The sequence below is a fragment of the Magallana gigas genome, chromosome 8 (genome assembly GCF_963853765.1).
Source record: "Magallana gigas chromosome 8, xbMagGiga1.1, whole genome shotgun sequence".
Lineage (NCBI taxonomy): Eukaryota > Metazoa > Mollusca > Bivalvia > Ostreida > Ostreidae > Magallana > Magallana gigas.
In genome coordinates, this window is record NC_088860.1 from 45370406 (window position 1) to 45383305 (window position 12900).

The 12900-nt window shown below is 34.8% G+C and overlaps 1 protein-coding gene across 5 annotated transcripts in view; it reads right to left on the reverse strand.

Annotated features, from left to right (window-relative positions):
• The window catches only part of LOC105326570 (helicase POLQ-like), a 51869-nt gene that overhangs the window by 4521 nt on the left and 34448 nt on the right, over nucleotides 1-12900 (reverse strand). For all 5 annotated transcript variants that reach the window (XM_066068672.1, XM_066068670.1, XM_066068671.1 and 2 more), the window contains 9 exons: nucleotides 5435-5510; nucleotides 4971-5068; nucleotides 4152-4256; nucleotides 3730-3884; nucleotides 3119-3358; nucleotides 2667-2808; nucleotides 2407-2511; nucleotides 1956-2181; nucleotides 111-268 (listed from right to left, as the gene is read on the reverse strand). In XM_066068672.1, the coding sequence (XP_065924744.1) occupies nucleotides 111-268; nucleotides 1956-2181; nucleotides 2407-2511; nucleotides 2667-2808; nucleotides 3119-3358; nucleotides 3730-3884; nucleotides 4152-4256; nucleotides 4971-5068; nucleotides 5435-5510 (1305 nt within the window). The remainder of the gene's footprint in view (nucleotides 1-110; nucleotides 269-1955; nucleotides 2182-2406; nucleotides 2512-2666; nucleotides 2809-3118; nucleotides 3359-3729; nucleotides 3885-4151; nucleotides 4257-4970; nucleotides 5069-5434; nucleotides 5511-12900) is intronic.

Below are 12900 nucleotides of genomic sequence, written 5' to 3' on the forward strand. Positions count from 1 at the left end.
TTAGATACATCTAGTACTACAATAAATACATGAATAAATGCAATGGTTAACTCATTTTTGTTGCAAGTTATCTATATCTTAAAACAGGCTCAAAATGGGCTTTGTTTCACCTGTTTGAAGTAGGTCATCCATGACGGTCTGACGTCCTTGACCAGATCGTAGGGGGTTACAAGGAACAGCAGGTGTAAGTGGCTGGCCAGAACCAGGGACTCCTCCGCCTTCTTCAGATCTGTGTAAAGTTGTGTGGAGAACTCCAGGTCAATGGACCCTGAATAAAAATCATACATAATCATCAAACAGATCTGTCTACAGCCGAGTGGAGAACTCCACGTCAATGGACCAGGTATATCAGTACTGGTAAACAGTGGATAACTCCAAGTCAAAGGACCATGTATATCAGTACAGGTAAACAGTGGAGAACTCCACGTCAATGGAATATGTATATCAGTACAGTTAAACAGTGGAGAACTCCAAGTCAATGGACCAGGTATATCAATACAAGTAAACAGTGGAGAACTCCAAGTCAATGGACCATGTATATCAGTACAGGTAAACAGTGGAGAACTCCACGTCAATGGACCATGTATATCAGTACAGGTAAACAGTGGAGAACTCCACGTCAATGGACCATGTATATCAGTACAGGTAAACAGTGGAGAACTCCAAGTCAATGGACCAAGTATATCAGTACAGGTAAACAGTGGAGAACTCCAAGTCAATGGACCAGGTATATCAGTACAGGTAAACAATGGAGAACTCCACGTCAATGGACCATGTATATCAGTACAGGTAAACAGTGGAGAACTCCACGTCAATGGACCAAGTATATCAGTACAGGTAAACAGTGGAGAACTCCACGTCAATGGACCAAGTATATCAGTACAGGTAAACAGTGGAGAACTCCAAGTCAATGGACCAGGTATATCAGTACAGGTAAACAGTGGAGAACTCCACGTCAATGGACCATGTATATCAGTACAGGTAAACAGTGGAGAACTCCACGTCAATGGACCAAGTATATCAGTACAGGTAAACAGTGGAGAACTCCACGTCAATGGACCATGTATATCAGTACAGGTAAACAGTGGAGAACTCCACGTCAATGGACCATGTATATCAGTACAGGTAAACAGTGGATATCTCCAAGTCAATGGACCATGTATATCAGTAGAGGTAAACAGTGGAGAACTCCACGTCAATGGACTTTGTATATCAGTACAGGTAAACAGTGGAGAACTCCACGTGAATGGACCATGTATATCAGTACAGGTAAACAGTGGAGAACTCCACGTGAATGGACCATGTATATCAGTACAGGTAAACAGTGGAGAACTCCACGTCAATGGACCATGTATATCAGTACAGGTAAACAGTGGAGAACTCCACGTCAATGGACCATGTATATCAGTACAGGTAAACAGTGGAGAACTCCACGTCAATGGACCATGTATATCAGTACAGGTAAACAGTGGAGAACTCCAAGTCAATGGACCAAGTATATCAGTACAGGTAAACAGTGGGAAAAATCAAGCAAGATTTACTTGAAATCTACACTTTCTCTCCAATTTAGAATCTTAAGTTTATGGAAAAAAAATCTCTGTCGCATGAATAATTTTAAAGTTATGAATCTGTGTCTAATATATATATAAAACTTCCTTATTAAAAGAGAGGAATTTATATCTCTCAATAGTATCTCTATATATAATTATGAGAATCACATCTAGCGAATTTTAAAATCTCACTGTTATTTTTTTCGACATATGTAAACAACATAAAACTATCAATGATAAAAATTTGACATTCGCGATTTTGTTCTCGCAATTTGATGGAAAACAGTTAATAATAATTAAGTACTCACATAAAATAAGGAATCTACAGTATTCAATCATACTATTTTTAGAAGAATTTTGTCATCAAACTCCAACAAACGAGCATAGTGTGAAATGGATGAGTACCTTTAAACGTGGCACGCCCCAGGGGAGTGACCTCTAGAGAAGGGTCATGGCAGAAGATCTCCTCTCCCTGGGATAATGACCGCTTCTGTACAACCAATCCCTCGTCAATCAGCTGCTGAAGCGCATCCTTCGTCATGGCAACAATGTCACATGACAAATGGGAGGCCTGAAGGGAAAGCAGGGTCTGACTCATCATGTCAAATACCGCCTTTGTGGTGCTGGTTATCTGGTGGGAGAAAGAGAGAAAGGAGGCTAAAAGTGAGCATTTCAAGGAAATTTCAATATGAGCATTTTCAAAAGGCTCATGATCCTATGCGATATTTAAATATACCTCTACATGTACCTAAACGAATGTACTTGAACTGAAGGCTTCATGTTTAATGACTTTCATACAAGACTTTGACCTTCTTTACCTCTTTACTGCTCTGTTTACCACTTGAGAGTGCAATACCTGTAAGCCTATGGAGGAGAGGATCAAGGATTTAATTCCCTTTCCATCGTCATAAGTCAGACTGCTGAAGCAGCTTTCTACTGGTCCACTGATGATGTCCCACACCTGACAAAATCACATTAAAAGTCCATTAGAATGCCAGTTAGGGAAATTCAATGATGTTGATGATCACGGCAATTATTACAGTGGATTAGTGGAATAAGAAGATTATGTTGATTTTGGTTGAGATAGATGATGATGATGATGATGATGATGATCACCTTGCACCTGTCCTTGGGACTGACAATGAGGATGCTCTCTCCGGTCGTGTCTTTCCCCGCTCTCCCTGCTCGACCAATCATCTGCTTATACTGACTCCTGTTGAGAAACTGTGTACCTATGTATGGATTACGCAGTATTACCCTGCAAAACAAAAAATACAAAAGGAAAAATAATCTTTCATTTCTCAGGCAAGAATTTTCTAAACACAAAGTGACAGTCAGGAACTTTATTGTATGGAGATTTCCAGAAAAATTATATTTTTTCACTGAAATCAATTTTCACATCAAGTTTTACCTGTAACATCCCTGAGAAAAACTCTTATAGCCTATAACAAGACTGTAAAATTACTGTGTCCAGTAAGCACAGGAGCATGTATACAACATCCACTTTGTTACAGAAGATGTAAGTGTCAACCTTTAGGAACCATTTTGACTTTTGTAAAATGACTAACCTTTTAGCCGGTAAATTAACGCCAGCGGCCAGGGTAGAGGTACAGGCCAGGACACACAGTACGCCGTCTGTATACGCAGCCTCAAGCAGCTGGCGTTCGTCTGTGGTCAGCCCGCTGTGATGGTACGCCAGTCCGAAGTGAATGGTATGCTGAAGCACGGGACACATCCTCTGCTCTCCGTCCCGGTAAAGCTCCTTCAGTAGATCCCGCCTCTCCTGTTTCCTGACCTGACTGAGCTCTCTGTTAGAGAATCAGAATACTTCTAAAATAAGTTAATCCAAATTTCCATCATTAACATGATTTCATGATAATTCCCTGTTCCAAATGTCCAAAAACTTACAGAGGCTAGGTGGTCCACAAATTCACCATCAGTCTGAGATCTTCCTCAGATATTTAAATAGGATGTTTATAGCTATAAACTATAATTTAATAAAGAAAAAATCCATATATCTTAGCTTTAAAATTTCAATCTTTTTCTATATCTTTATACAGATGAATAGAGATTAGATCTCCTCATCTAAAAGAAATTAATATAGAATTAAGATGGCCACAAACATCCAACCCTCTGGATTTTTGGTGGAGTACAAGGTGAGATGAGAGCGGTCACTCACCTTCTGTGCTTGGCCATCAGCTTACTCAGCATGAGGGCCACATTCTCACAGTTTTTCTTTGTGGGGCAGAAGATCAGACAGGAGTGTTGAGGAATCACCTCGGTAACGAGTCCCAGCAGGTGGTCAGGGTCTACCTTTGCCATCTCTGGACTGTACTGGACAAAAACACAATCTCAGACACTTAACTGATGCTGGACTGAACCAGTTTAAAGTTATTTGCTTCCCTAATTCCCAATATTTACGTATCTGTTATTTAGTTTAATTTCCAATTTAATAAAAAAAAAAAAGTTTATAATACTGCAGTTGAAATGATTTTTAAATCCTTTAAAAGTTTATTGATGATAATGTTAGTAGTAAATATTGAAATCTCAAAATTTATATTGATATCGTTATTTCCATTTAATCAAAACAAATCATCAAACCTCAAATGTAACGGTCCTCTGATGATCCAAGCTGTCTTGTAGAGTTACACCTTTCTGTACTTCAAATATATTGTCCTGTAGTTTGACGTACTCTGTAAGCTTCACCTGTAAGTATAATACTGAACTTGTCTAGCCTGTGGATAACTTTACATGTTTACATAGATACTTGATACTTAATATATACTATGGAATCATTAAAATTCCTGGGGGCCACTTTACGTGGACTGCTGACATTTTATAGGTTCACGGGGACTTGATTTTGTGTACTTTCTAAAACCTACAAAAGGAAATATGACTTTATATCCCTTATTTATTCATTTGTGGAGGATGTTAATTCATGGTTGAGAGGTACCAATAAATTCCACGAAAATTGAACTACCATGAAATCTAATGGATCCACAGTATATTCAGTGAATACCGGTACTGTTGATTCTGAATAATATACGAGGAATTACTATCTATCTATTAAAATCGTGAGAAGAGCATCCAACGGATTTTAAAATCTCACTTTTATTTTTTGGACAGATGTAAAGTAAAGGAAACTATGATAAAAATTCAGCAATGGCGGTTTTACATGTATATTTTGGTGCGTTAATGAAATAACAGTTGAATCGTGGAATTAGGTACTCGGGTAAAATAAGGAATCTAGTTACTATACAAAATATCTGTATACATGTATATACTATATGTAATGACTCAAACAAACCAACAATTCATCAGAAAATGGAAATATTTTAATAAACTGCCAGTCACAATATCACAAAGCTGCCACACATCTCTCTACACATAGTACAGATAGTAGATCTGTCTAGTCCTTACCGGTCGGAAGTCGCTGGAGAAGATATCGGCCTTCAGGAAGGACAGCAAGTCACCGATGTTGTTCAGAGTCGCACTCATCCCTATTATCTGGGTGGGAGCTAAAATTACCCACAAAAATCAGCAATTTTTCATACAATTCTGGTGAAAAAAAAATATCTTCAGTTTCTCATGAAAAAAAATTCTAATATTATGAGGCAGGCATGCTTTCTTTTTAAACTTCAACAATTCGATTAAAATTCAACAAATTTTTTTTAATTAACTTCACTTCCAATTTATTTCTACTGTTTATTTAAAAATAAACCATACCGAGGAAGCATTTGATCTGAAAAATCAAGATTTAGTTTCTAGAGGGGCCCATGTTTCCATAAACAAGTAATACCATGATCAGAGTCTCGTTCACATTTGTGACAGTTACCATCAGATGATGTTGCTAGGGATAATAGCCACTGTGTACATGTACTTACCTCTGGCATGAAGGACTTTTAACAGTGTTGCCTCTAGGCAAGCTCCTCTACTCCTCCCCTCACCAATCATATGGAGCTGTCACATTAAAAGAAACATGACTGTAACTAGTGGGTATTGTTTTTTTATACAAAAAAACACATGTCTCCCCTTCTCCCAAAGGATTGTAATATGGGGCAAATTTAATAAGTGAAAAAGAATGAAGTCAGCTATATGTTAGATATCATCCATATATGATACAGTTTAGAAAATGAATTAACTTGAGACACAAGATTGGTCAAGGTCAAAAATTATGGAGGCGTGCACTCCTTCTCAATACCATCTACCTATGTTCCAAGTTTGAAGCCTTAATGTCAAAAGCTATCCAAGTTACCACCCAGACAAAATTTAATTATTTTTAATTTGACCTTGAGTAAAACAAAGTCAAGGTCAAATATTAATCAATAGTACACCTCAGTGTATTATAATTAATCTTTGTGTAAAGTTTGAAGTCCTTCTGTCAAAGAATATTTAGGAGGTGAACAATGAAGTTTTTTCTAATTTGACCTTGAAATATAATTTTTAGGTCAAGGTCAAAAATTTTGGTAAGGTTGAACTGGACTATTTACCATCTATGTATGATACAAGTTAAAAGATTGTATAATTAAGGAGTCTTGTGTTATGGTCCGGACTATATATTTTATAAAACGCTTGACCTTGAAGAAGATAATAAGTCAAGGTCAAAAATTTTGATGGCGTGCACTTCTTCTTAATACCATCTACCTACGTTCCAAGTTTGAAGTCTTAATGTCAAAAGGTATCTAAGTTATCACCCAGACAAAATTTAATTATTTTTTCTCAAGTTGACCTTGAGTAAAACAAGGTCAAGGTCAAATATCTATCAATAGTACACCTCAGTGTATTATAATTGTTCTTTGTGTAAAGTTTGAGGTCCTTCTGTCAAAGAATATTTAGGAGGTGAACAATGAAGTTTTTTCTAATTTGACCTTGAAATATAATTTTTAGGTCAAGGTCAAAAATTTTGGTAAGGTTGAACTGGACTATATACCATCTATGTATGATACAAGTTAAAAGATTGTATGATTAAGGAGTCTTGTGTTATGGTCCGGACTATATTTTTTATAAAACGCTTGACCTTGAAGAAAATAAAAGGGTCAAGGTCAAAAATTTTGATAGCCTGCACTTTTTCTTAATACCATCTACCTATGTTCCAAGTTTGAAGTCTTAATGTCAAAAGGTATCTAAGGTACCACCCAGACAAAATTTAATTATTTTTTCTCAAGTTGACCTTGAGTAAAACAAGGTCAAGGTCAAATATTTATCAATAGTACACCTCAGTGTATTATAATTGTTCTTTGTGTAAAGTTTGAAGTCCTTCTGTCAAAGAATATATAGGAGGTGAACAATGAAGTTTTTTCTGATTTGACCTTGAAATAAAATTTTAAGGTCAAGGTCAAAAATTTTGGTAAGGTTCAACTGGACTATATACCATCTATCTATGATACAAGTTAAAAGTTTGTATGTTTAAGGAATCTTGTGTTATAGTCCAAACTCTATTTTTTATAAAACGCTTGACCTTGAAAAAGAAAATAGGTCAAGGTCAAAAATTTTGGTGGCGTGCACTCCTTCTCAATACCATCTACCTATGTTCTAAGTTTGAAGTCTTAATGTCAAAGGGTATTTAAGTTACGGCTTGGACAAATTTGGATGAAGAAGAATAAGAAGAACTAGAGCAAAGCTCGTTGCAAAGCAACGACAAGGTCTTCCGGTGGTGTCGAGAGTAAAGATAGAAGTTCCTGTATTAAGCAGAGTTCTAAAACCAACTACAAAGAAAATGAAAAAAATATTTTTTTAAAAATCGAATAATTCTTAGAACGACCTAACAATGTCTGAATGATTTCAAGAACGAATTAACAAAAACCTTAACAATTTCTAGAACGACTTAATAAAAACAAAGTCCCGAATGTCTTCAAGTACGAATTAACAATTTCCGAATCATTTTAGGCACGAGTTAATTTAACTTTTAACATAACACTATTTTCTTAACCAAGAACCTGGAATCAAAATTTCCGGAAAACTCAATTTTTAAATCCCAATATTTTTGTAATGCATCGTCCGATTTTAAAACGGATTTCAGTTTTAAATTAAGATTAATAAAAGCTCCTTTTTTACTTGATGATTTATATCAAATTATTAGTCAGAAAAGAGTTATTATAAAAAAGACTTAATAGCCCTTCTGGCCCCTAATTTGAGGGGTCAGCCCCTTTTTCTTGATATCAAATAAAAGGTCTCGCTAATATAAACATATTTTGTTCTACAAATGTTCACGAATGGTTAACCGTTATCGAGATATCTAAACAACTGTATTTTAGGGGCCGACCCTTTAACTCTTTACCGGGGCCACTAACAACAAAATTTATGGTATCATATTGTTCAGAACATTATTTTGAACAACTTTTGTTCTACATTGCTTTAAAAAATATTTCTCCTTTTTCACAGATATTAATGATCAAAGTTTTGAATTCTGGCCCCTTGAAACCCATGATTACGTAATATATGACTTAGGTATGATACTGTATAGATAAACAGCTGTACAATGAACATTTTTGCTTCTATAATTAATAACAAATAATTGTTCAGTAAAGAGTTCTTGTAAGAAGATTTAAGACTCCTCTTGACCCCTAATTGGCGGGGCCAGCCCCTTTTTCTTGATATCAAATGAAAGGTCTTGCAAATATAAAAATATTTTGTTAAACAAGTGTTCACGAAATGTTAACCGTTCTTAGGATATCTTTACAAATGTGTTTTTTAAGGGCCGACCCTTTATCTCCTAAATGGGGCCATGAACAAAAAAAATTAAAGGTGGCATATTGTACAGAACATTATTTTAAGCAACTTTTGTTCTTCAATGCTTTTCAAAATATTTCTCCTTTTTCATATATTAATGATCGGAATTTTGAATTTCTGGCCCCTTGAAACCCCTAATTACGTAACATATGACTTAAGTATGGTACTGTATAGATAAACAGCTGTACAATGAACATTTTTGCTTCTATAATTATTAACAAATTATTATTCAGTAAAGAGTTCTTGTAAGAAGACTTTACAGCCCTCTTGGCCCCTAATTTGAGGGGCCAGCCCCTTTTTCTTGATATCAAATGAAAGCCCGTGTAATTTGAAACAACTTTTGCATTACATGTTTTATAAAAATATTTGTACATCAAAAGATTTCACAAAAAATGTGCAAAAATTTCGTGAAAACATTTGGTGTCAATTTTCAGGTCCAGGCGAGCTTTGAGGCCTTTAGTAATTTTCATCATTGGAAGCATGGGGGTACATCTACATACATTCATCTACAATCCCTGAAAATTTCAAGCTTCTATCTTGATTAGTTTCGGAGGAGATGCATGGACAAAATGACCCTTAAAAATTTATAAAATCGTCAATATCTGAAACCGGAAGTGACGTCAGCAAAAAATTTAACTAAAAACATTTATCCCCTCCGATGTCCTATAAGTCCGGAAAATTTTGTGCAAATCGGGCGAATAGTTTTCGAGAAATAAAGCTTTAAAGAAGGCAGAAAAAGAATGTTAAGAATAATAATAATAGAAAGAAACCGTAGAATAACAAGAGGGTCTTCCGTTGGAAACGGAAGACCCTAATAAGAAGAACTAGACACGATCTCGTTGCGAGCAACGAGGAGGTCTTCCGTGCGATTTTTTGAAGGTTATATGACCTTGACTTTGATATTTGACCCTTTATCTCCTTATTGGGGCAACAAAAAAATTGATGGTTGAATTTTATTAGGAACATCATTCTCAGCATTTTATTCTATATTGATTTTCAAAATAATGTTTTTTAAAATATTTGTTCTGTTTGAGGTATGTTATCAAAGTTTGGTACTTCTGGCCCCTTAAAACCCATTAAAACCCCTTAATACGGAACACATGATAAAATAATTATAATATGTTGTTAAATAAATGTGAGATGAACATTTTTGCTTCCTAAACATATAACAAAACATTTTTCAGTAAAGTGCTATGGAAGAAAGACTTTCTTTGCCGTTTTTGAGCTATCTGGGATATGGCATTTTAGGGGCCGACCCCTAATCTCCTTATTTGGGCCAGATAACGAAAATTTTATGATTGAATATTGTTTAAAACATCATTCTAAACATCTTTTATTCTATATTGCTTTTCAAAATATTTGTCCTTTTTGAGATATATTCGATCGAAGTTTTGGACTTCTGGCCCCTTAAAACCCCTAATTACGTAACGCATAATAAAAAATTTATAATGTATAGTTTAATTAGTAAAAGATGAACATTTTTGCTTCTTAAACATATAACAAAATATTTCTCAGTAAAGTGCTATGGAAGACAGACTTTAGAGCCCTTTTGGCCCCTAAATTGAAGGGCCAGCCCCTTTTTCTTGGCATCATACGAAAGTTCTTTTGATATTAAACATTTTGTACAACAAGTGTTTAGAAATTCTTTGCCGTATTTGAGCTATCTGGGATATGATATTTAAGGGGCCGACCCCTAATCTCCTTATTGGGGTCAGATAACGAAACTTTTATGATTGAATATTGTTTAAAACATCATTCTAAGCATCTTTTATTCTATATTGCTTTTTAAAATATTTGTCCTTTTTGAGATATATTCGATCGAAATTTTGGACTTTTGGCCCCTTAGCACCCCCAATTACGTAACGCATAATAAAATTTTTATAATGTATAGTTTTATTAGTGAAAGATAAACATTTTTGCTTCTTAAACATATTACAAAACATTTCTCAGTAAAGTGCTATAGAAGAAAGACTTTAGAGCCCTTTTGGCCCCTAAATTGAAGGGCCAGCCCCTTTTTCTTGGCATCATACGAAAGTTCTTTTGATATTAAACATATTTTGTTCAACAAGTGTTTAGAAATTCTTTGCCGTTTAAGAGCTATCTGGGAAAGGCCATTTTAGGGGCCGACCCCTAATCTCCTTATTGGGGCCAGATAACGAAAATTTTATGATTGAATATTGTTTAAAACATCATTCTAAGCATCTTTTATTCTATATTAGTTTTCAAAATATTTGTCCTTTTTGAGATATATTCGATCGAAGTTTTGGATTTTTGGCCCCTTAAAACCCCTAATTACGTAACGCATAATAAAAAATTTATAATGTATAGTTTTATTAGTAAAAGATGAACATTTTTGCTTCTTAAACATATTACAAAATATTTCTGAGTAAAGTGCTATGGGAGAAAGACTTTAGAGCCCTTTTGGCCCCTTATTTAAGGGACCAGCCCCTTTTTTTTGTTATCAAACGGAAGATCCTGTAAATATAAATTTTATTTGCTCTATATGTTATGGTAAAATATTTTCAGGAAAGGAGATAAAGAACGAAAATCATTAAAAATTACGTCGTTTTTTTAAACTCGAATTTCGGGTCCAGGCGAGCTTCGACGCCTTTGAAGCCAGACAACCACAAATGCCTTTAAACACATCTACAATCTTTTGTCTACAATCCCTGAAAATTTAAATTCAATATCTTTTTTCGGTTACGAGGAGATAGCAGGACAAAATGACCCTCTAAAAATCACTAAAACGTCAATATCTCCCGAACGGAAATGACGTCATTAAAATAAAAAATTATATATAAGGTTTTTATCAATATCTACAAGATCTGCAATTTTCACGAAAATCGGTCAAGTCGTTTTCAAAAAATCGCTTGTACAAAAAAGCGTAAGAAAAAAAAAAAAAACTAGAGCAAAGCTCGTTGCAAAGCAACGAGTAGGGTCTTCCGTTAATGTCGGAAGTAAAGCTGGAAGTTCCTGTAAGAAGCAGAGCTCTTAAACCAATAACAAGAGTAACTTAAATATAAAAGATGAAAAAAAATCGAATTATTCCTGGTACGACTTAACAAAATACGAATGATTTTTAGTACGACTTAACAATCACCTTTCCGATTTCAAGAACGACTTAACAAAAAAAATCCGAATGTGTTGAAGTACGACTTAACAATTATTTTTGGTACGAGTTAATTTTACTTTAAACATAACGCTATTTTTTAAACCAAGGACGCGGAATCAAAATTTCCGGAAAAAAATAATTTTTTAACCCCGATATCTCTGTAATGCATCGTCCGATTTTAAAACGGGTTTCGGTTTTAAATTAAGCTTAATAAAAGCTTCTTTGCTGCTTGATGATTATTATCAAATTATTGGTCAGAAAAGAGTTATTATGAAAAGACTTAGTAGCCCTTCTGGCCCCTAATTTGAGGGGTCAGCCCCTTTTTCTTGATATCAAATAAAAGGTCTCGCTAATATAAACATATTTTGTTCTACAAGTGTTCATGAATTGTAAACCGTTCTCGAGATATCTGTACAAATGCATTTTAGGGGCCGACCCTTTAACCCCTTACCGGGGCCACTTACAACAAAATTTTTGGTATCATATTGTTAAGAACATTATTTTGAAGAACTTTTGTTCTACATTGCTTTTAAAAATAGTTCTCCATTTTCAGATATTAATGATCAGAGTTTTGAGTTCTGGCCCCTTGAAACCCCTAATGACGTAATATATGACTTAGGTATGGTAATGTATAGATTAAAAGCTGTACAATGAACATTTTTGCTTCTATAATTAATAACAAAATATTGTTCAGTAATGAGTTATTGTAAGAAGACATTAGAGCCCTCTTGACCCCTAATTTGAGGAGCCAGCCCCTTTTTCTTGACATCAAATGAAAGGTCTTGTAAATATAAACATATTTTGTTTTACAAGTGTTCACAAAATGTTTACCGTTCTTGAGATATCTGTACAAATGTGTTTTAGGGGCCGACCCTTTAACTCCTAAATGGGGTCATAAACAAAAACATTTAAGGTAGCATATTGTACAAAACATTATTTTGAATAACTTTTGTTCTACATTGCTTTTCAAAATATTTCTCCTTTTTCAGATATTAACGATCAAAGTTTTGAACTTCTGGCCCCTTGAAACCCCTTATTACGTAATATATGACTTAAGTATGGCACTGTATAGATAAACAGCTGTACAATGAACATTTTTGCTTCTATAATTGATAACAAATTATTGTTCACTAAAAAGTTATTGCAAATAGACTTTAGAGCCCTCTTGGCCCCTAATTTGAGGGGCCAGCCCCTTTTTCTTGATATCAAATAAAAGCCCGTGCAAATTGAAACAGCTTTTACATTACATGTTTTAACAAAATATTTATACGTCAAAAGATATTACGGAAAATGTGCGAAAATTTTGTGAAAAAATATGGTGCTAATTTTCAGGTTCAGGCGAGCTTCTAGGCCTTGCGCATTTTTCGCAATTGGAAGCATGGAGGGAAATCTACAGACATTCATCTACAATCCCTGCAAATTTCAAGCTTTTATCATGATTAGTTTCAGAGGAGATGCGTGGACAAAATGACCCTTAAAAATTTACAATATCGTCCATATCTGAAACCG